Here is a 25953-nt window from a genome sequence, read left to right on the forward strand (position 1 = left end):
CTGGTGACACAATTTGGAATTTTGAAATCTTAACCTTCAAAAAAGAGAACTGAGGTGCTTTCACCTTTAATCTGAGTCTTATCCAGAAATGTCTCAGGATAGGGAAGAAAATGTGAGAGATTTAGATTTTTAAAAAATTAATTCTTCCATGCCCAAGATTTTTGACCCTTTAAGCCTTACAATTGGGGTGGGCCATACACAATATATTTTTACAAACATCAAATACTAAGCTTCTGAACTACTCAGTGTCTATAACAATTTGACAGCTTTCTGAAATGTATGTTACAAATTTATCCATTAGATGACATAATTTTAAGAGACTTGAATGTCAAGACTGACAATGATTTTAGCAAAGTAAAGCTAGTAGTGAATCTAGACGGGGAAAATTGCTTTCCCATGGGCTATTTCTCCAGGGATAGTTGCCTGAGTCAAGAAGGAAAATGCCTAGTCAATCTCATTTATTATCACAATGTAAGAATGCTAAATGATAACCCATGGGTATGGTCCAGGGGAGATTTCATTTATACCTTTAACCAAAGGCTTTGTATTACTGATTATATAATAATAAGCCCTTCACTGTTCATCCCACTCTTGTGACGGGTATTTTAGGCTAGATTAAAAGAACTAATCTTTATTCTTCTCAACACCCCCTCCATCTGCCCCTGCCAACTTCCCAAAAGCTCATTTTCACACATAAATTAAGTGGCAAGATGACAGGATAGGAAGGTTAACGTGGAGTAAAGGTTTCTACAATTCCATGAGGGATCTTCTAAGGGCAAAGAAAATCATAGTATGAAGTTGTGAGACATGCTTCCTCTTTAGATATACGCCAAAAGTTTAAAAATAGACTGAAACCAGCCCCATGCTTTGGTAATTCAAGGATTGGCTACCCATTGTCTTGGTTTGTCAATTACAGGGGAGCTGAGAAATCTGGGCACGACCGTATCTCAAAAGGAATGGAGGCAAAATCATAAGAAGACCTATTAAGTTCATAATCATTTGCAAAAGCAACAAAGCTATGTTGCCCCATATTAATACATAGCCTCAAATGAACAATATTGGAAACTAGTTGAAGAAAATGTGAACTACTTTGTACACTGTCCTAAGGATCATAGATTCATAGATTTAGATCTGGAAGGGGCTTTAGAGGTCACTAAGTACAACTTCCTTATTTTTCAGATCAAGAAAAAAATCTGGAGAAGTCACTTGTTCATAGTTGTCCAGTTATGAGTATATTTGAAGGCACAATTAAATCCATTAAGACTAATAATAATTACAGATTTGGGAACATGATTGAGTCCAGGAAACTATTTTACCACAAAAATTATTTCATACCATAGGGCTCAATGATTGCCATCCTGATTGCTCCAATTACCACAGGTAACATAAACTCAAGATGGACTCAGTCTACCCCACTGTCAAAATAAAGAGCCGTTTACATCTCATTGAAAAAAATAGAAAGTAGAATACTATTAATAAGGATAGCTCAAGTATGGTTCTCCAAGGTATGCAAAGTGCTTTACAAAGACTATTTCATACTGAGACACTAATACACTGTTAGTGAAGCTGTGAACTGATCCAACTATTCTGAAGAAAATTTGGAACTATGCCCAAAGGTCTATAAAACTATGTACACCCTTTGATCCAGCAATACCACTGCTAGGTCTATATCCTAAACACATCAAAAAAGATGGGAGGGGAAGAACCTATTTGTACAAAAATATGTATACCAGCTCTTTTGGTAGTGGCTAAGAACTAAAAATCAAAGGGATGCCCATCAATTGAGGAATGGCTAAACATACTGTGGTATATAATTGTGATGGAATATTGTTATGCTATAAGTAATAACAAGCGGGATAATAAAAAAAAAACCTGAAAATAGTTACATGAACTGATGCAAAGTGAAGAAAGCAAAGCCAGGAAAACTGTACACAGTAACAGTAATATTATATGATGAATTGTGAATGACTTAGCTTCTCTCAATCATACAATGATCCAAGACAATCCCAAAGGTCTAATGATGAAGTAGAATATCTGCCTCCAGAGAAAGAATGATGTTTTCTTAATACAGATCACTCTGTATTTTTCACTCTTTCATTCTTTTTCTTTTGTTTGAGATTTCTTGTACAAAACGACTAATATGGAAATGTTTTACATGATTGCACATGTATAACCTATATCTGATTGCTTACCATCTCTGGGAGGGAAGAATGGAGGCAGGGAGGAATAGAATTTGAAACTGAAAGCATTTTTTAAAAAGTTTAAAATTTTTTTTTACATGTAATTGGGGAAAATTAAAATATTATATTAAAAATACTATTTCATTTGCTCCACAATACAGCCCTGTGAGGTGAACACTATTATAATCCCCATTTTATAGGTGAGGAGACAGAGGAGCTTATGTGTGAGCTCATATATTGTTCATAGTCACACAACTTAGGTTATAAGAGGCAGAATTTGAAGCCCAGTCTTGTCTAACTCCAAGGCCAACACTTTCCACTATGCCACACTGTCTCTCCTTGCTAAAATTCCTTTGGCTAATTTCTGCAATTGGACTTTTCAATATCATATCCTATATCAAAAGCAAGAACATTTATGGCACAAGTATTCTACTACTTATCTTTCTTTTAGTTCAAGAAAACAGTTAAAAACAATGTAAAGCTTAGCAGAATTAAACAATCTCCTGGCAAACTTTTATTCCATAAATAGGAATCTAGGGTCTAATATGTAAAACCTTGGTAGACTTCCCAGGTACTAAGTCCTCTTCAAAGTCAATTTCATAATAATAACAGTAATTCCTATTTATATTATACTAATTGTGAGAATTGGGTGAACCACACTGACTCCATGTTGTAACTCAGTTCTGGATCTAGCTCCATTCCTTTTCTGTTTAATTATAGGTCGAGTGCAATTTCTGCCTTGCGAGAAAATTTTATTCAGTTGTGAGAATTGTGAGAAAACTTTATTGTATTGTTTGAACCTAGCCCTGCATGGCTGGGAAGCTGGCCCACCTCTACCTGTTGGCCGTTGCCTAAGGACCTAGGTTATGCTGACCAGAAACCCAGTAAGATCCAAAGAAAGACACAAGGAGTATTCTCACAAATACACATCTCCAGCAACCCATATGTCTTATCTGAAAGGCGATCCCGTATTGATCAATCAGTTGTTGTTTCCATGTTCCTTTGACTAAATACAGAGACTCTTGAGGACAACTCTTTTTTCTGATTTCAGGGATTTGCACCTGTTTGCTCTCCCTCTCTCAACCCGGAAAATAGCTACTCTTTCCTATAATTAGAAATCAAGTTTCCTAATCTTGTATCCTGCTTAATTCTTTTCTTTTAATTAATTGGTCATATTTGATTAACTGTTTTGAATACATAAAAATCTGGCTCACTCTGAATTCAAGATATTTGGACTGACTGAGGAATCCACTGACCCATTTATTTATGCCTGTTTTGCTAATAAATCAAGTAGCTCAGATTATTTCTTCAGACATTCCACTACATAAAATTGAAGTAGACAAAGCATGAAGTAAACAAAAAATATTGTCTCCATTTATAAATGAATCTAGGGGACAGAAATGTTTTCCTCAGAAATAAAACTCCTTTAATAAAAGGGTTTATTCTGTAAAAGTTGGACTTAGTCAAAAGGCCGCACCCAAGGACCTGGAAGGCCACCTGTGGCCTCAAGGCGGCAAATTCCCCATCCAAGCTTGGACCTTTTTCTCTTGTGTATAGGTGGTAAGCTTCAGATTGAGAATGATGTTCACACCACTCCAGAAGGGCTGAATCACCTGGAGGCCAACACACGAGTGACTACTCTCTCCTGATCATCAATTCACCCATGTGCTTTACTGTCTTCTCAGCTTCATCTGTTTATCAGACTCCACATATATAAAGCCTATGAGTAGCAAAAATTCCTGTGATGTAATCCTTGGTCACATTCTCAATTACAAAACCAATATGCAGACTGATATATTTTGCTGAAGGGCCTTTTATTCTGTTTCTTCTCATGTCTTTCAAGTAGCTTGGATTTAGAGTTGGAATGCCTTTTACGGTAATGTGTACGACACTAGGGGCTCTGAGACAGTCAGTTCTGCTATCACTGGTTTTGAAAATATGAATTTGATATATTAGCTGACAATTTGAAACAGAACATAGAAAACTATACTACTTCATAATAACTCACAAGTTGATGCCCACTGGGCCTGTACTCAGGAAGATGAGTTCAAATCTGCCTTCAGATACTCACTAGCTGTGTGCCTGGCACACAGGAAATGCTAGATAAATGTTGAAGAAAAAGAAAAGCAAACTTCAGGTTTTTTCAAGGTAAAGGGCCGTATCTATTTAATATATCCCCGTGCAGATCTACACTGACATAGCCTACCTTCTGCCATGGCAGCCTCCATACTTTAGGTTATAGAACTGTGGCCTGCTGAGGCCTGTAGCTTTTGGTTTTGCCAACCTGGGCTACATGGGAAAAAGCCAAGAAGCAGCAGCCTGAGGCCATGGTCACCACTATTTATGGTAGTATTCACATACTTCTTAACCTTTTAACATATATGAAACTATGCTATGATTTTTATTAGTCTCCAATCTTTTTCTATGTGTCATTGAGAAAATTAAGTGTTAGTCTCATAACCCATTTTCTCCCATAACCTTTGTGATTTTTATTGTATGATTTTTGCAAAGCTCAGTGATTTTTTGAACACATATGTTAAGATATAGCAGAAATGACTGTACATGGGAACTACTGGACACAGAAATTCTGGGTAGTACCAGAATCTTCTGAATACCCCTGCTGGTATGAGAGATGGGGCTGTCTAGCTGTGAAAGACTGGACCTCTTAAGCCAAAGGTCAGTCAAAGTCCTTTTTCATTTGATTCTTTAGTGGCCTCTTTACATTAAAAGAGGCCCTTTATTTATATTTGGTGGAAGAGGAGGTTCTAAAAATAATCTTTGATTTTCTATCAAGCTCTTCCTGATCAATCTATTCTCTCTGTTCAAAGAAGGACTGTGGCCTCCCTTCTTGGAGTTTTCACCTCTAATGCCTTGCACAAGAGAAATAACCTCCAGACTACTGTAATTTACCCAATAGAGCAGCAGCAGCAGCATACCCAGGTGCCTAACTTTATGTTCCTCCCCTTTGTAACAATGTTAGGAAATTTCCCTTTTTATTTTGGGCTGAAATTTGCCTCTCTGCATCTTCTACCTATTACCCTTAGTTATGACTTCTGGATCTAAACAAATTCAAATATTGTCCTAAACAACAGCCCTTCGAAGACATAAAGAAAGCTAAAAAGATCCAATAACATTCCCTTCTTTAGTATAAGCATTCTAAATCCATTAGGCCAGTCTTCAAAAAACATGATTTTGTAGCCTCTCCTCCAAATGCAAACCAATTTTCAATGATTTTCTTAACATCTGAAGCTCAGAACTGGACATTGTATTCAAGATGTTTCCTCCCCAAGGCAGAATACACTACAAGATGATCTCTTCTTTTGTTCTGTACCGTATAAGTCTATTAATGTAACTTAAGGTCTTTTGGCTACCATGGACCACTATTGACTCATACTGAATTCACAAACTACCTAAACTTAAGGTTTTTTTGACATGAGTTATGCCTCCATAGCTTGTACTTTCGCTAATTATTTTTTTAACCCCAAACAACTTTATATTTATACTTACTAAATTTCATCTTATAAGGCGAAACAAACCAGAAGGGAGTAAATACGATATAATGGAAAATGCAATGAATTTGGGATCTGCAGAACTGGGTTCAGATCCCAGCTATGACATTTAAGGACAAATCCATTTTATCTCTCTGGGCTTCAGTGTGGACTACATCATCTCTAAGCATTTCCAACTCTGAATCTAGTGAACCTGTATTCTAGCCTGTTGAAATCTCTGAATCTGGATCCTCTAATTCAATGTTAACTACATATTTCAGCTTCCTCTAATTTATAATTTGATAAGCATACCATTTATGTTTTCATCCAAGTGAATGATAAAGACTGTTGCATAAACAGTCACAGAAAGATCCCAAGATATTTCATTAGTAATTTCTTTTCAGGGAGACATCATTACATTACTAGTTATTTCATAAATTCCAAACTTATTTGACTCAATTCAGCCAATATTTTTCCATGTTGTCCATAAGAATATCACAGGAGAGTTTACTGAATGTGCAGCTAAAATGTGCTGCACATTCTATGTCTGTGCTCTATGTCTAGAGCACTCTCAACATGTACTAATTTAGTAAGCTGTGAAAAAAAGGAAATAGAATTATTCTGGTATGACCTCGCATTAATGAATCTATCCTAGCTCTTAGTGATTAATGCTTCCCTTCCTACAAACCATTCTTCTTACAATACTTCAGTGAGTCTGAGAGCTTACTGATGTGGGTATTCTCTTTAATAATGCAATGCAATAGCCATCCATCTCTGTCTATACAGTACCACTCACTTCCACGTATTCATAAGAATTCACCACAGGGGCCCACCCAATTAACCAAGAGCCTTAACACTGCATCAACAACAATGGAACTTGTGAATCATCCATAGGTTGAATGCTTTACTTTCTTTGCTTCATTTTTTTCTAGTCATACATTTTTTGGCCAATGTCATTTATTGCACTTTATTTTGGGGGGCATAATGTCACCTCAGTAATGTATTGCATCTTGATCATGCCTTCTATATGTGTCTCTCCAGTCCTTTGGGATGACCCTAAACTTCATTTTTTTGAGACTGTAATTCCAAAACTCATAACCATCCATCAGTATTGGAAGAATAGTGATTTTTTAAAGATGGCCTTCAGTTTTAGGGAATAGCTGGGCATTGTTAAAAGAATTACACAATTTTCCAAAGCCAACCCAATCTACTAGGCCCTTCAGGTTAAATTCTGGGTCCAGTTCACTCATGGAGGAGATCCACCAAACACTCTTGTTTGCAGATGACATAGTATGAATTAAATTAAGACCTGAAACACCGAAAAGCCTCCCAAATTTGACTTATAATCACTCAAATAAGTTTACCTTAATTGACCACACATAAAAAGGAATTGGATGATGAATACCTATTGTATTGACTATGATATGAAGTTAATGAATATTTAAATAATCTATAGACAATTCATGAGTTCATGTATCTTGGACAAAAACTGCATATAGGCAAAGACCTAAGCACAGAATTGACTAGAAGAATACACAAGATCAGTCCTTTATAACATAGTCTAGAAGGCATAAGGAAATAAAGGAAATCAAAGATTCTATATATATTGACTATAATGACATTTAACTAATAATAATGATGCATTGAATAAAGCACACTCAAAGAAAAAAACGGCTTACATGATTAGGCAAAAGAGAAAATTATGCAACAATAGTAATTACGATAAAGATAATGCATATCAAAATCTATATAGTAAGCTAAAACATTCCACAAGAATACATTCATAGCCCTGAATATCAATATTGATAAGAAAGAAAATGAACAAATTGAATATATACCTAAAAAAACACAGAAATGGAGTAAACCAGAAGCCTACCCATGAGCACTGGGCTTTCATTGGAAAATTAGTAAAGGAAAAATAAACAAGATAAACATCAACAATAGGGAAAATAAGAAACCAATGAAATGATAGGGCTTTGAAGCAACCAACAAAATGGATAACCCATTTTAGAAGCCTAACATTTTCTTACAAAGAGAGAACACTCAAGGTACCAAAATTAAGGAAGCAAAAGGAGAAATAACAAGGAAACAGAAACACATGTTTATGCTAATCAATTTGAGAATTTTAAATAAATTGACGCTTATTAATAGTTGGTAGCATAGTGCTGGAAGTGAAGTTAGAAGGACCTGAGAGTTCCGGTCCTAACTCATACACTACTTTCAGTCTGAGTTTCCTCATCTATAAAATGGGGGTAAAAATAGCACCTACGCCATCGGGGTGTTATTAGGAACAAATGAGACAATATGAACAAACCTGGAAACTTTAAATCACCATATAAATTGTTGTTAATGATAATAAAGTCCATAATACCCAAACTAACAAAATGAGAAACAGGCAACCTATACAAACCAAGCTCAGATAGATCACTAAAGACCTCAGCCAACCTACACGGAATTAAGTAAACAGTACCAGGAGAACAATTTATATAGTGATAACAACATTATAAAGAAAAGGATACCGAAAGACTTCAGATCTCTGATCAATGAAATGACCAAATACAACTCCAAAGCGCCACTCAAAAAGTATTCTACCTACTGCCTGACATAGAGGTGATGGATGACAATTCAGAATGACACATACATTTTTGGACATGATGAATGTGATAATTTGTTTTGCTTAACAATGTTTATTCACATCAAGGGTCTTCTTTTTTTCTAGTTTGTTATCTCCAATGGGAAAAGTTTCAGAGAAAATGAAAGGGGAAGGGGATCGTTATAGGTTATCTCCCATAGATTCCTCCCTGCGAAAGGGAGGAGAAAAGAAGGAAAGTCAGAGGGAATGACAGATAAGCAGGACAACATTGCAAGCTATATCTTGTCCTTAAAAACAATCTCTCAATAATATATAGTCACAATTTCATACACAAACTTCTCTTGTTCTACTATATATGGAAATGACCATTTTGTCGGATGTTTATTAAAAGTCAGGATAAAAATTAAATAAAAAATGCACAAAAATAAAAATACAACAGTTCAAAATAAATTCCATAAGATTCTACCAAAGTTTTGAAGAACAAGTAACTCCTGTATTGCACTGACCTTATAAAAGATAAAGATATTAAGAATTCAACTTCTTCTACAAGCCATATATCATGTTGATCTCTAAAACGAAGACAAAGCCAAAAGAAAACTACAGATCAATATTATTAATGAACATGGTCAAAAAATATTAAATTAAATAGAAACAGAATACATGATAAAGCATAATTTATCTATAGCATTTAAAGGTGGTTTAATATAAATTATATAAACAAGAAAAAAGTCAAGACTACATTATCATTAAATTCAGAGCAATCTATAAAAAAGGCACTCATATACTTACAATACTTTAAAAACAGGAATAAGAAGCTATTTACATAATAGGACAAAAGTCATTTATTTAAATCCCCAAACTAATATTTTATGCAGTGGAAGAACATTAAAAGCATTCCCATTAAAACATTGCTAAGTAGGGATGCTCAATCTAGTGATTCCTATTTAATACAGTTTTAGTCATCTTAGCAATAGCAATAAAGCATGAAAAAGAAATTAAAAGGGATAAGCATTGGCATTGAAGAAGTGAAAATACATGCATTTTCAGATGTCATTATTCTATGCCTAGAAAATCTAGAATAGACAGTGACAACAAAAAATGGAGGTAATAAATGAAAGATAAAGCCACAAAATCACATGCATTGCTATAAACCACTACAAATCATCATGTGAAAATGAGAGAGAAAACCTCTACAAAAACAGGAAAACATAACCCTGTTGCCTACTAACTTAAGGTATACACAAGACTGCAAAACAAAGACAATTTCAAAATGATTTTGACAGAAACTAAGACCTAAAAATATGGAGGCACATCCATGCTCATGGTTACGTTTAGCAAATACAGTAATAATGCCAATCCTTCCCAAAGTAAATTCAATGCAATGCCAATCAAAATATCAGTAAGTTATTTCATATAATTAAATAAAGCCATAACAAAATTCAAAGGGAAACAGACTAGAATATAATGAACTAGGAAGAAGAAAACCAGCAAAAGGAAGATAGGATCACCAAGACTCAAAATGTTCTCTAAAGTAATAATTACAAAACCTGTCTGGTTTGGAAAAAGAATAGAGAAACAGATCCATGGAACTGAGAAAAAAGAGAATTCAGAAATAGAAGCCAATGTATTGTGGATTAAAAACCATGAAGATTAGTGCTTGATAAAAACAAGGTTTAAAAAAAATGCAGAGGGATAGGGTCAGAATAAATCTGGGAAACCTTAATATGGAAAAAATGAGACTTCATCTTACATATCTCTATTTCTCTGTCTCTCTGTCTCTGTCTCTGTCTCTGTCTCTGTCTCTGTCTCTCTCTCTCTCTCTCTCTCTCTCTCTCTCTCTCTCTCTCTCTCTCTCTCTCTCTCTCCCCCTGTGTATATATACATATATATGTATATATACACATATATCTGTGTGTATATAAATATATACATATATACAGACATACACACAAAGATTTATTTATTTATACATATAGGGATTGTCCCCCACCCTTTAGATCGGTTGATATAGCCATGAGCACTGGTCCTTAAATCAGAAAGGCCTGAGTTAAAATCCAGCTTCAGACACTTAGTTTTATGACCCTGGGTGTCACTTAACCTGTCTTCTTCAGTTTTCTTAAGTATAAAATGGGGATAATAACAGCACCTTCCTCAAAGAGTTGTGATAATGAGATAATATTTGCAAAGCATTTAGCACAGTTCCTGGCAGAGAGGAGGTGATTAATAAATGCTTTCCTTCCTTTCCCATTGGATTTGATTACAGGTGTTAATGCAGCAACAAGACGTCAATACCCACTGATCCTGTTCTGAAATGGAACACCTTTCGTTGATCAAACCAGAATAAGCCTGAAAACTTGATGAGCAAATTTAATCGGCCATGACCCTTGAGAACTAAATAGCTAAACCCTAGGAACAGTAGAAAAGTCAAGGCAATCTGAGAGACTGAAATAAGAGCCAACAATGGGGAAAGGGATCAGTTCTTCACCTCTTGGGAGGAGGTAAAAGGAACTTCTCTTTCCTCTTTCCACCACTGATCATGGCATCTACTAACAGAGTTCCTCATCAGAAGGACACAACCCAATCAGCAGCCAGAGAGTCAGTCTGAGAGAGTTTAAGGCACATATGGATACAGCTAGTGACTAAAGACTGGAAGCAACTTTAAGGAGTATGATGCCTTGGTAGCAGAGGAGAGCCAGGTTGTCAGCTATGAATTCAAGAGTTTCGTCTCTCAATTGACTGTTGAGCTCTGGAAAGGAGCACATACTCACTCTGCCTGAGGTCATGGAGGTGGAAAGGAGTCTGTGAGGACTCCACAGGAGAGAAAAGCCTTGGTCACACATGCTCTGCCTCTATGTGTGTGCCTAGTATTCCCATTGAAGCTGTGTGCCCTGTGGAAGAGGAGTTATTGGAGGTGATATTTGGGAGGTACTGTTTTCACTTTGCCCTCTTAGTAAATGTCTTTTCTAGAACAAATCACGCCTACTGGCTGATTGTTGAATGCAAACATACTGGTGGGGACTCAGGAGCTACCATGTTAAGAGCACAGCACCGGAGAGTAACAAGAATTTGAGTTAGAACCTACTCTCTGAGGACTGACTCATCACTGTGAATGGAAGTTGGAGTGCTACATACATATGGCCCTCTATAATCTAGCTTGAACCAGACCTTCCACCATTATTTCAATACATTCATCCTATGTTCTGGCCCAAATCAACTTACTTCCCCACTTCAGTGTGTACAGAGCAGTGTAACTGAAGTGGAAGGACCAGAGTCCAAATCTTGACTGGTACTTATTATATTTCCATGACCATAGGCAAGCCTCTAGGCCATTCTTCTCCATCTATAAATGTATGGGAGTGAGCTAGGTGACTTTAAACATCCCTTCCAGATATAAATCTAGTCCTTTATTGACCCTAATCCTCCACTTTTCCAACCTTCAATTCTTTCCCAAGTTTTCACCCCTGCATTCTCCTCCCTTTCCTCAACTCTTCTGGCGAACCATTTCAACCCTACTCCACCCTATATTCACAAATCCCTTGACCCATGTCCCATCTCAGATCATACAGTGCCAACTCTCAAATATGGATCACTTCCACCACTTTTTTCCTTCACTCCTATTCATGGTTATCATGAAAAGCATTCTAATTGGGTTCCACTACAAACTGATGTTAGGCCCTAACTGCAGTAAAGTAATCATTTTTCATCTTCCTAATTGGTTCCTTATTCCAGTCACCAGAGCAAATGTTTTGTCCCTTCTCAAGTCTCCCACAGAATCCTGCTCCTACTCTCTCAGCTGAGGACCTAGTCTCAAACTTCATTGAAAACAATGAGGCTATTATTCACAGAGTTCCCTCTTCTCTGCTTCTCCTCATTTCAAATCATCTCAACATTTCCTCCACCATCTCCTTCTTCATTCTTGCTTCTAATAGAGTTGGTGCTTCCCCTCATCAAAATAAAACCCTCCCCTTGTATCTCTGACCCCATCCCCTTCCATCTTCTCAAGCAGATTGCCCCTCTCTATTGTCCTCACTCTATCTCTAATCTTCAATGTCTCCCTATCTGCTGGTATAATATTTTGGTATTTTTACTCTTTTATTATTTCTGCCAAGCTGCTTTGTCTTCTTATATGTATGATGATTACAAATTATGATTGTAAACATAATTACAATTATTATAAACCAATGTGCTTTGATTTCATTGCTGAAGCAGTAGGTCCACTGAAAGGAGATTGCCACCCTTTTATGACTCATAGATGGTGTTTGATTATTATGAAGGGTCGTGCTAAGACTTTGATCATTGTGAGGATACCTGAGTAATGGGCTTTTCCAGCTAGTCCTTGGAAAACAGAGAAATAGTTCATCTATATTCTAGACCATTACTCTAGGCTCTTCTAGCTCTTGGATCTGTCAGAGCCAGCATATCCTTTAAGAACCCAGAATAGCCTTTACATGACAAGGACATATCAGAGGACTTCAGTGAAAAAGGACTTACTAATAAAAGAACAAAATTATAATCAAAAAGAAACTTAAAGTAGAAGAGTATTTAAATATTTTTTTTTCTTTCTAATCTTCAGTCATTCTTGATATTCCTTCACTTGATTTGGACTTTCCTCTGGCCAAAGAAGGACAAAAAGGGGCCAGAGCACAGAGTTCCAGATCTTCCTTGAGGATTGTGATCAGCAGACTGGGAACAAGAAAGGTATAGTTGAGTCTTATTTCATTCTGCCCTCAAACCCAAAGTACTAGTATGGCCTCTGTCAAGACTGAGGCTTGGGTTTTTTTTTTCCCCTTCTATTCAGTGGCTTCTGTGGTAGCAAGCTCCCAGGTCTGTGTCCCTTTTCTGAGTTGACACATGTTTATTGATTAATTTGCTATAGTTGCAAAGCAGTCATCACTAAAATACTTCTAACGTATTTGACAATGATTCAATTAATGAGATTTGGAGTTAGAAGAATCCTAGAATCCTCAAAACTTTCCAAAACATTTAACAGTCATTACATGAGAATAGGACTGTCCTAGGCATATGTATAGAACTTTCATTTAAGTGTTTACACAAGGCAGAGTTAGATTCCATGGTTAAGGAGCTACTGAGACATAAGTAGAAAATCCAAATTATAAAGTAGGAGAATCCTTGAATACTTACTGACAAAACTAAGTTTGAAGAAGTAAATTCATTCATGTTCAAGACAATTTTTTCAATTTTCCTTCTCCTTAAAGCTACCTATAGACTGCTTTTAACCAACTTGGAAGAAAATAAAGTCCTTGACATCAATTTAAAATATGTGGACTGGAACCTCAGTGCCGTGACCCTCAAAATCTTTGAGAAACTAGATTTCTCACTCTTTCCTGCTAGTATGAGGTTCACTCCCTTCTAACCCTCGAACTATTCAGAAACTAAATATTAAAAGCCATAAGTTCTCTCTGGAGTATATTAAATTTGGTCATACTGTACCTGAATCTGAAAGGAAATTTGAAAATTAGCATTTTAAAAACAAAATCAAAAGAAAAGCAAATTCAAATGTAACTTTTTGTGACCAAGAAAAAGACCAGAATTAATATTTATAGTATTACTAAATTCCCCTCATCTGGCCATCACCTAACATCCAGATCCCCATTTCTTTTTACTGGACCTGGGTCTCACCAAAGAGTACTATACAGACCTTTCCTGTTTTGAGTTGTCCTGGTCTCACCCTAATGTGGTGTAAATAGAACTGAACCAGATATACTGAATAGATTATCCAGCCAAATTTGACTAGCTGAAAACCAATTCATTTACTAAGAATATGTAGGACTATTTTTTTTAATGGTGAAATTTTTTTTTTTTGTCAAACTAGGGAAATCTATTTCTGTATGATATTTTTCTTGACTATTAAAAATAGAAATTGATATTCTTCCAGAGAAATGATACAAAGAGATCTCCTCTCAGAGTGTGTAATTTATACATTAATAATGGAGAACAAACCTTTAAAAAGCTTTATGGGAGGAAGGAAAGGAGGGGAAAAGATGCCTGAAACTCTTTTCATCAAGGCAGCCAAGGGTCATTTCTCTGAGAAGGAACAAGGACCTTTTGTGACCAAGGAGAATAAAAGGTGACATGTCCTAATGGTATGCAGGACAACAAAATGTATCTATAAAAACGCTTTTGAAGACAAGGTCTCTTGAGTAGCCCAAGTTAAGATGGAAGTTGAATTGAACATCCTGTCTCCTTATTTTGTTTATACTCCAAGTTTTTAACAGCTATCACACAGGCACAGTACTTTAAATGGATAATTGAGAACTTGAGAGAAGACGAAGGAAAGAAATTAAAACTTAATTTGTTTTTAATTCACCTACTACAAGTTGTAAAACGTAATTTGTCATTCTTGGTCTGACACTGCTTATGGGCATGGCTACTATGGAAGAATTGTGTTGAGGGATATAGAAAATGATAGAGACAGGAAATTGAATCTGACTCTTTTAAAGTTTTGAATGCACACTTTTTTTTGTTTACGTGCTTTATTGCTCTATTTGTTTTATGCTTGTCAGCAAATTTCTTCTTGGCTACATCAGAAAGACAGCTGCTCATCTATACTCCCCAAAGAACCAAGAGTATTTCAAAGCAAATCCTCGGCCCAATACCAAGAAATGACTTTGAGAAAGAGTGGCCAGTTTCCTCCATTTAAGAGACTCAGTGTGTCACTTCTTGGACACAGACAGTTTACCTATTTATTTATTTTTAAATTAACCACTACTACATTCCAACAACAACTATACAAGAAAAGGGTAATTGCTAATGAGACTTGATGGCTGAGGGCAGCTAGTAATGGAATTACACTTCCGCATCCTCCCTGATATGCAATGTGATATTTATATAAAAATACACACACACACATATATGTCAAAGAAGCACTGGCTGAGAAATCAGATTAAGAGTGGTCAACACAGTAGGGTAGTGAAATGAAACATGAGGGATTAATGGACAATACGAAGTCATCAAGGGAAATGGGCAGAGGCTAGTTGCTGAACACAAGCCTTGTACTAGCACAACAGACTCCATGTAAGAAATATATTAGCATATATATAAATACAATTATTATATATGAACAGATATAATATATACTCTCACTCAGCTTGTTCTGTCTGCTTAAACAAATGCCTTGAGTTATTGGGCTTTCTTTCTTCTCTTCAGAATGAGAGCAGTTTGTATGCCTGTGGAGTAAAATCCTGCATTCATGAGGCTTAAAGATGCAGCCTGTGGTGGTGAAATGATTTTTCTCTATCAGAGAAAATGCCATATACAGATCAAATTTATATTTGGCCTCAATAGCATACTGATCTGAAATACCTGGATGAGGTGGGCAAGAAGTATATACTGTCTGAAATGATTCACATAAAGCATACAGAAACACGAGTCTAGAGAACATGGAAAAATACTGAAAATTTATGTGATAGGATGAAGATGTGGAAGTGCTGTTAAGAAGATGGCAGAGCTAGTAAACACTAAGAAAAGATAATTTCTGACAGATAAATTATGAGAGTCAAACCCCAAAGAGATTACCAACAACTATTTAGCTGGAGACATGTTCCTGAGAAAACTGGCAAAATTTAGCAACAGTTTTGCTAATGAAGGAGAAATAGAGGCATAGGAAAGGCTTATTAACATTTAGACTTTGTGTCAAGAAGACTGAGGAAATAGTGTGAAAGGCCCAATAAGGGAAGGGAAAGGAAAGGAAAGATTATAACAAGAATCATTAATCAGTCACTATATATAAAGTCATGTTAGGCACTAGTAACATAAATACAAAAGTAAAAGTTCCTACCCTCAAGGAATATATATTCCATTGATTTTCTTTAAAACTGTACTTGAGATAGCAATAGATATCAGAAGAGATATCTGAAAAGTTAAAGAAAACCATCAAATTAAAAGTTAGAAAAAAAACTAGGTGGATATAATCAATGCTTAGACCTTCTCACTTTAGGAGCGGAGTATAGATTCCAACAAAAAGTCAAACTGCTACTCATTTTAATTAGAAAAAGACAATGAATATGCACAAATTAAAAATTTTAATATAAGTTCTTTGGGGGCAGGGGATGACTGAATAAGAAGCAGAGAGATCACTCTGTTCCTAGGAGGCCAAGACTCTGGGACACAGGGATACCATTACCCAAGCATTAGTAGGGGGTAATACGGTGGAGCTGGGCCCACAAAGAGTTTACCTGTTATGCATCTGTAAGGGTCACTGTAGTAGGATAGGTTAAAAAAATAAGTCACTTGGCAGCTTACTATTTAGGTGTTATTAGTATTTCCTACAGTTTTAAATGAGGGTAAACCTAGAGCAAATCTCTAGTCACTACTCCAGTTACTGATTTGGGCTGTAGACAGAAAATCATAGCATTGCTGTCATCATACTAAGATATAATAAGTTATCAATTTTTAAAACCACAGATCCTATTTAGCAGCTCATTTTAAACATTAAAAAGCAGGTTTTTTTATGACAATTCTGAGGTGCATAGTCAAGTATACATGCTTATTTTACAAAAGAGAGAAACTGAGGCTCCAGAGGCTGATTCAGCCATTGTAAAATATTAGTGAAGAGTGGGAACTGGGATTTGAACCCAAAAGTCATTTAATAAATATCTGCTTTAAAAACTTTCTAATACCTCACATAAGTATCATACTTTAAGATATAGGTACTTAGACGGATGGATGGATGGATGGATGGATGGATGGATGGATGGATGGATGGATGGACAGATAGACAGATAGAGACAGACAGACAGAGAGATAGATAAACAGATAAACAAATAGATAGAATGAGCTTTTCTATTTAAAATCCAGTCGTCTTTTCCTTCTTTACTTCTCTCTCCAATATTTGACACGAATGACTCCCCTCTGGGTTTTTGTGACACTAGTTCTTTTCCTATCTGCCTGACTATTCCTTCTCAGACTCCTTGGTTAGATCCATGTGTCTCTGCTAACTGTGGATACACCGTAAACCTCTTTCATGGGCCTTCTCTTTTCTCTGTAAACTTTCCCAGTTGGTAACTGCTCCAATGGGTTGAATTATTTCTATACACATAATTTTCTAATAAAAAGATCACACCCTACTCTATTTCCTGAACTCATAACTCACTATCTGTTGGATACTTCGAACTGAATATGTGATAGACAACTCAAATTCAACCTATCCAAAACAGGACTCATTATCTTTTCCCCAAAAGCTACCCTCTTCTGAACTTCCCTATCACCACCATCTTTCAGTTACTCACATTTACATGCTATGTGCTGTCCTTATTTCAAATCATAAATATCCAGTCACAAGTAACAAGTCTTCCACTTCTCCCTCTACAAGAGCTTTCCCACATTCCCTTTTCTCCAGTCACACAGCAATAACTACAATTCAAGCCTCCATCACCTTTCATCCAAACTACTACAATAACCTTGCAACTACTTCAAGTCTTTCCGCTTCTCAATCCTGTCTCCACATAGCTTTGAAAGAGATTTTTCTACAGTGCTGGTTGTACCACCACCTCAAGAGTTAATAATCTCCACTGAGGCCTATTAACCTTTAAGAACAAACATAAATTTCTCTTCTCAGTATTTGGAGCTCTTCAAAATTTAGCCATATTCTACTTTACTGGTTTTCTTACTAGTGCTCTATTAGGCATACTCTATAGCCCAACCATACTGGCCAACTTGACTCTCCATCTCCTGCCTTGCATACATTGTGTTAGCTGCCTCCCATACCTAGATTGTACTCGCTCCAAGAAGATTCCACCTCTTAGAAATCCCTATTTTCTTCTAAACTCAGCTAAAATATCTCCTCCTATATGCAACCTTTCCTGGTCCCATTCTCCAACTTCTAACCCTGGTGGCTACTGCCTTCCACCCAAGATTATCTCTACTTTACATGTATTTTATACATATAGGTATATTTCATATACCTATATATGAACATATATCCCCCATTAGAATGTAAGGGCAGATATTTTCCTTTTGTCTTTGTATCCTCAGTACCTAGAATGGTACACAATATATAACAGATGCTTAGTAAAATTTGTCTCCTTAATACACATTAAAACTATTACATTATATATTAAAATAAATTCATGTATATGATTATAATCATATATATATATGTATATGAAATCATGTATAGTCAAAAACTGTGTCACAAAAGTATTTTATTTCAAAGTGATAGCCAACAACTACTCAGGAAAGATGCCACTGCAAAACTCCTGGTTAAAAAAGAAAACAAACATTTCAAAATAAAATATTTTTATTATGTACTTTATAATGAAAAGCATTTGATTTCAGTAATGAAGAATACTGGTCTTTAAAAAGTTTAATCATTTTAAAACAACCAAGATAGAAATTACTCAGCATTATGTGCATGTGTGTGTATGCATGGGGGGGGAGGGAGAAAGAGAGAGACAGAGAGAGAGAGAAGAGGTAGAAAGAGAGGTAGGAAGAGAAAGAATGATCTTAGGAAACTATGACAAATGATGATGACATCAATTTTCAAAATCTGGTGTGAGAATAATTGCCTAATGGGCACTTGTTTCCCCCTCTTTCTCTCTCCATCTCCCATCTTCCTCTCTCTCAAATAGAATAAAAATTGACCTTGTGACATGAAAACATTTTTGGAAAGAAAACCAGAATAACGTCACCTCTTGCCTCTATGCCGTTTCTAGGTTAGTAAGAATACTATTATTAGACATACTGCTTGCAGCCCCTATGTCATGAACCACAAATTAAGCTAATTCTGCACAAATGCTATAATCGCAACACGACAGCACCACCAGCCTGTTACTTTTGTGTTGCAGGTTTGTGTTATTTTCCATAAATGAGATACAACTTTATGTCACTAATAATAATTATCTTTTCTAAAATGAAAGCCAAACTCTGTCAGACTGCTACCTAAAAAGACTGTGGTGTCTCCTCCATGTAAGAATAAGAAGAAACTGTTCTAATATATTAAATACCACATTGAAAAAATGAGCATTTAGACAATGGCATGGCTTGCAGAGACTCTAAAGTTGCTTAGATAAGAAGTGGTATAAATCTACCTACCAAAAACAAACATATAGATTAATACATGTTAAGATAATTTAGTGGCATCATCAAAAACTGACCATAGAATTGGATTCCCTAGCATTTTTTCTTCATACCCACATATCTCTGTCGTAAAAGTAGCTTCATTATTAAAGTTATCAATGAAAATCTATAACTGAAAGGGAGGTTCTAAAAAAAACCCCACATATTCTTCAATTTTTTTAATCCTCTTAATCCATTGTGTCATATGTAGTTTTATTTGAGAAACCACTCAAGAGACATTTCTTGTAAGCCCCATAGGACCTGGTTACAAGCTAGGCATTTGGGAGACCTTAAACAATCCACAAGTACGTATGAAGTGCCAGTCACTGAGCTAGGTACCAAGGACACAACTACAAAATGATACAGTCTCTCACCTGAAGAGAAACACTGACCTACTAGGGGATACAAGATGTTTGGAAATAAATAAATGCTGGCCTTACACAAAGTAAATATGCAGTAATCTGTGGTCAGGAAGCACTAACAACTGTGGGGATGAGAAGAAGCCTCTTGAAAGATGCTGTCATTGTACTATGCCTTAAAGAGAGCCAGATATGAAGAACGCAGGAGCTGAAACCCTACCCTTCTAGGGTAAGGTAGGCAAGGAGGGTACGAATTAGAGTAGAACGGTAGCAAGGGAAGGAAGCTTTGGCCCAGGCAGTCTACAACACAGAAACACATGGATTTTGAGTGGAGTCATTGATTACAAGTTTGTCATGACCTTTAGAGAAAAAATGATAACACTGACTTAGTGATTGCTGCCTGAGTAATGGTGATGGGCAAGGGGAGGATGGGAGGAGAGAGTGACATGTGAGCAGTAGCCGGGCAAAAAGCAAGATGCCTACAGTTAGGCCCTGGCATCACAGTGGAATGGCTGGTTCAGATGAAACTTAGACTATGGCTATCTAGATACAGAGGGCTCAGGTGAGGTGTCACATACTCTCTAATCAACCACTAGAGTAGCTCTGTTCCAGAGTATATTCAAAAGCAGAACAGATTAATTGGGAATTGGGAGAGTTTGGGAGGAGGGAGAAAGGACCTCCAGAGATTCTGGACTGATCCTGATACTAAGTGACGGGAGGTCTCAGTAAAAAGTGATTATGCTAAATATTTGCTCTAAAAAATCCAAGAAATTTGGATCTAAATGATTAGTGAAATTAGCACTTCTGAAAAAGTCAACTGTTCAGATTTTCACTAATGTTCAGAAATTCTAATTGCTGGGATTTAAATTCTCACATTAAAATACTAAATATGCTAAAATTACTTCATGGTGGATGTGATTAGAACTATTCAAGGATTCAGTGGCTATGATGGACATCAAGCAAGGCATGACAGGGATATAACTACATACTTATTATTTTCCCCAGAATCACAGAGAACATCCTATAAATAGTCCAATCAGAAGCAGCATTCCTCTTTAGCAAAATGCTCCAAATGTTCCCATTTGCAAATGACAATGAACTAACTGTACCAAATGCATCAAACACAGGAATGTTATTAACTAAATTCATACTTACTCGAATAAGTTGTTTACACAGCTATAATCTTTTTTTTAAAAAAGTAACTGAAAGATGCATATTTCCTAGATTATGGTGTGAAGATGGATTCAGTCTACTAAATTAATGTATATATGTTTACAGATGTATGCACACGCATGTACATATATATAACAAATATAGACAGATATACATACACACATACGTGCAGAGAGAAAAGCAGCATGGATTCGTGGAGAGAAAATCAGCTTCAGCTTCAGAGTCAGGAAGACCTGCATTCAAGTCTTACTTTTGACATGTACTGGCGATATAATTCTGAGTACCTCTCGTTGTTCCCAAAAGTTCTTTAACACTATGAATTACAGAGAATAAGCATATCTACATTAGTGGAGGAAGTTTCCTCACTGGAGTTTCCTATACCAAGGGAATCTCAGATCTGACAAAAAAAAAGTAGCATTTACATGTACATGTGCATGAACATGTAGGTTATGAATGTGTGTGTGTGTGTGTGTGTGTGTGTGTGTGTGTGTGTGTGTGTACAAACCAGAGAACAGTGGTTAGAAAACTGGTCTCCATTAAAGATACAAAGACAGGTTTCAAGTTCCGTCTGTTGGTTGTGTAATCTGACTTCACTCTGTGCTCTATACAACTCTCTAAGACTCTAAGTTGCAGAAAAGGTGCATTGGTCCACAAACAAGCAATATTTGCCCGTCAAAGAGAAATGACAGCCAACAACAACAGTGATTTAAAATAGAAATATTATGTTGCTGTCCAGTCATTCTTCAGTTGTGTCCAACTCTGTGGCCCAATGTGGAGTTTTCTTGGCAAAAACACTGAAGTGGTTTGCCATTTCCTTCTCCAGCTCATTTTATAGATGAGGAAACTGAGGAAAACAGGGCTAAGTGACTTGCCCAGGGTCAACCCATTAGAGAGTGTCTGAAGCCAGATTGGGCTCATCAGGAAGATGAGTGCTAGGCCTGACCCTGGGCCTAGCAGTCTATTATAGAATCTTACAGTTAAGGATGGAAGATGATGAGCAGTAACATGTCCTAAAGCAGAGAAGTAGAAGACAAAATCAGTTTGAAGAGAGCCAACTAAGCAAAGTCCTCTCATGGGCAGTGAAGAAGGAAAATGGAAGGACTACAAAAAAAGAGAAAAATAAAAGAGACATGTAAAAATACTGTGACAAACTGTTTTTACTGTCTAGGACAGTGCACCACCCTTGAAGTCTAACATCATAGCCCCAGAAGTGCTCAGAGAAGGAAGTAATGACCAATGAACTGAACATGCAACTAAAAAAAAAATCCCCAGAAAATAACAATAATCCCCAAAGAAGCACAATCAGAAAATTCTAAAAACAAAAAAACAAGATAAACAAAACTAATAAATAAAACCAACAACTAATTACATGAAAATACCAAGAGAATAGATAAGTCATTATCAAATTTTATTAAATACATATACATATATGATCCAGTGTCAAAACAAAAAATGAGAAGGGGATATTAAAAAAGAATGGAGAGAAAATAAATATTTACAAAAATGTTAAATGCCTAAATTAACAGAACAGGATATAAACAATCTAAAGAAACTCACTGTAGAAAAAGAAATTCAGCCAATTATAAATAAACTCCCAAAGCAGGGATGAGGGCGTGAGGAGCGGGGGCTGGGAGGTGGGGGCCTCAAACCTTGGGCAGGATGAATTTACAAGGCAGTCAGTTAATAAGTATTTATTAAATCATTGCCATGTGACAGACACCGTGCGCTGTCCCTGCCTTCAAGTTGCTCACATTCTAATTGTGCAAACAACATGCGAACAACTTGTACGTCCAAAATACATGAGAGAGGGCGGCAGCACAGGCAGAGAGTAGAGAAGGGAGAAGGGAGAACTTCGGAACAGCTTCCCATAGAAGGTGGGATCAGACCTCAATATTGAAGGAAGCCATGGGATCCAGGATACAACAGTGAGGAGGGAGAGCATTCTAGGCATGTGGAAAGGAAGAGGGTCAGGAAATATAACGTGAAGCATGAGGGACAGCAAGATAGCTGATGCTGCCAGATGACAGAGGACATGGAGGGCAGGGAAGGATAAGAACACCAGAGCAGCAGGGAGCTGACGATGTTGTGAAAGGATTTCATATTTTATCTTTGGGCTAACAGGGAGGCACTGGAATTTACTGAGGTGAGGTGCCAATTTACTTGGCAGCTGAGTGAATGATGGATTGAAGTGGAAAGAGATTTAACTGGGGCACGAAGACCAACCAGAAGGCTACTGTAATAGCTCAAGGTGGTGTTTATGTGACTGGAGAGCAAAGGGAATACATGAGAGATGTCGTGAAGGTCTTAAGCACTGAAAGAACAAATAACATGAAAATGTTCAGAAATAGAGAAAGGGGGCACTGTATCAAACCCTTTCGGTGAGGCAAACATGATACTGATAGGCAAACCAAGGCAAGAAAAACAGAGAAAGAAATCTATAAATCAATGAATATTGACAGAAAATGTTGAAGAGAACATCAGAAAAAAGGCTAGAGCGAAGATCCAAAAAACATCCACCAGGCCCAGTTTGTATTTATGCATTTATTTACACCGTTGTAGTCACTGTATCTATTGATCTTTTGATTCTCTCTGTGTCATTTCATCCAGGTCTTTCTATATTTTTCTGAATTCAGCATATTCTTCATTCCTTATGGGGAAGGGGAAAGAGAGCAAGTATTTATTAAGTGTTTACTAACTAGTACTAGGTATCGTGCTAAGTGTTTTACAAACATTAACGAATTGGATCCTCACAACAACTCTGTGAGGTAGGTGCTAATATTATTCCAATTTTATAGTTTAGGAAACTAAAGAAACTAGAAGTCAGACGAATTGCCCGGGGTCACACAGCTAGCATCTCAGGTCTTGTGGACTCCAAGGGGAGTACTCTATTCACTCCACTACCTAGTGACATTGTTACATTCATATACCATAATTTGTCCCTTCATGTCCCAATGATCTTATGGATGTTTCAGCATTAGAAATCCCATGATTAATCACATGGTTAACACAAAATAAATTTTAAAATAACAAGATTATACTAACAGAGGCAAAAAAAAAAAGAATGTTCAAGAAAATATGATACTCATTTATTATGTTTAAAACACTAAAAAAAATAGAAATAAAATTATCTCTTCACATGATCAAAAGCTTCTAATAGAAAGAACTTGAATTATTTGCAACTGACTATAGGCTTTCCAAATAAGACCAAGGAAAAAAGCAGCAAAGATGCCCATTCTCTCTAATTTTATTGAACATAATGCTATAAATAGTAGCTACTGCAATAGGATAGGAAAAAGAAAGCAAGGGAGTAACTGGCAAAGGAGAGGCTAACTTATTTCTGTCTTCAGACAATATGATGATTTGTTACTGGAATTTCAGAGAATCAACAAAAATTGAGAGAATTAATAACTCCAGGAAAGTAGTAGGGTACAAAATGAATTCACCAAGGTCATCAACCTTCTTGCCTAATGCTAGCAAAACTCAGAAGGAAAGAAAAAAAATTGCATTTAATATAACAACAAAAGCCACTATCTGGTAATTAACATACATTGGAATTATCTGGGAGAAGTATATTTGGAAATTAACTTAAAGGGAAAGATAACTACAAACAATTTTAATCAAAATAAATCACCTAAGTATTTAGATATCTTCCATAGTCATATATCATAATGTGTTCAATGTCCATGGTTAGGAAATGTCAATATGGTAAAAATTAGTAGAGTATCCAAATTAATCTATAGATGTAGGGCAATGTCAATCATATTAACAAGGGAAACTTTTATTAGACAACATGATAGCAAAACTCATTTGAAATAATAAAGGCCAAGGTCATCAAAGGATAATAGGAGTAAAACAAAGAAAGGAGATGGGACTTGGAGCTACTAGAATTTAAGCTACATTAAAAAGCAATATTCATCAAAATTAAGCAAAAATGGATAAAAAAATTGAAAGTAGGTCAATAGAACAAAGCAGATAAAGGAGAAACTGAAACAAATATTCACAGCTGTCTGGTGTTTGAAAAAACACAAAATACTCAGGGAAAGGTTCATTGTTCAACAAAAACTGTTGGGAGGATTGAAAAAAAGCCAAGAAAATAATACGTATAATATTTTATACCACAATAAATACCAAACTGATAGAAGATCTACATTAAAAAAAAAAAACCCATGCCATAAATGAATTATCAGAAATTGGAAGACTATATCTTTCATCATCATGGATGGAAAATTTTTTATAGCCAGACATAGGATGATATGAATTCAGAAAAAAATTCTTTGCATTAAATATCTCTGACAAAAATCTAAAACTCAAAATCTACAGGAAAAGGATACAAATCTGTAAGATTATTTTTTTAAGAACAAAAACATACTTCAACAGAAAAGTGGTTATCAGACAAGAAAAACAAAATAAGAGAAAAGGTAAACTATCAAGAACTACATGAAAAATGTTCAAATTAATAAAAATTAAAATAAGACTGAGGTATCACATGATCCCTGTCAAGCTATCAAAAATTCTACAACATAGGAAAATTCATTGTTGGAGAGGACAAAGCATAATATGTACAAATTCACTACTGGTAAAGTTGTGAATTGGTTCAGTTGTTATGGAAATCAATTTGAAATTACATAAGAAAAGTTACTAAATTAACCATACTTTGAGCTAGAGATCCCACTGGGTCTCACAAATCTTCCCAGACCCTATCATAGGTGGGTAAGATCTTCCTCAATCACATTCAAATAGAGGCATTACACTCCTCGATTATACTAAAACAAAAACAGCCAAAGATCCTTCTTTACTTGCCATTACAAAGGTACAAAAGGTCTGGTTTTAGAAGCAGAAGGGCAAGTTTTAGGTAAACCATAACCACCAAGTGGGCAATAAGAAAGTCCAGAACTTGGGGATGCTTGGCTGGCTACTTGGAGCCTCTGGATTCCTTAGGGCTGAAACATAATATTTCATAATTCTATTCTTGTTGATGTTACTCACCTTTTGTATGGAAAACAGAAAGCTGACTAGGATCTACTTGGAGTTGACTGATAATCTCCTTACTGTCATCACTCATTGAACAAGGCTTTAAGGCATGT

General features: G+C 36.1%; 1 protein-coding gene across 12 annotated transcripts in view; it reads right to left on the minus strand.

Moving 5' to 3' along the window:
• The window catches only part of CEP128 (centrosomal protein 128), a 559633-nt gene that overhangs the window by 196934 nt on the left and 336746 nt on the right, over positions 1-25953 (minus strand). The window contains exon 19 of one of the 12 annotated variants that reach the window (XM_072623254.1): positions 23378-23516. The exons of the other annotated variants lie outside the window; for them this stretch is intronic. Within the exon in view, the coding sequence (XP_072479355.1) occupies positions 23464-23516 (53 nt within the window). The 3' untranslated portion in view covers positions 23378-23463. Of the gene's footprint in view, positions 1-23377; positions 23517-25953 lie in introns of those variants that run through there. 12 annotated transcript variants of the gene reach the window in all.

This window comes from Notamacropus eugenii, chromosome 7, assembly GCF_028372415.1.
Source record: "Notamacropus eugenii isolate mMacEug1 chromosome 7, mMacEug1.pri_v2, whole genome shotgun sequence".
NCBI lineage: Eukaryota > Metazoa > Chordata > Mammalia > Diprotodontia > Macropodidae > Notamacropus > Notamacropus eugenii.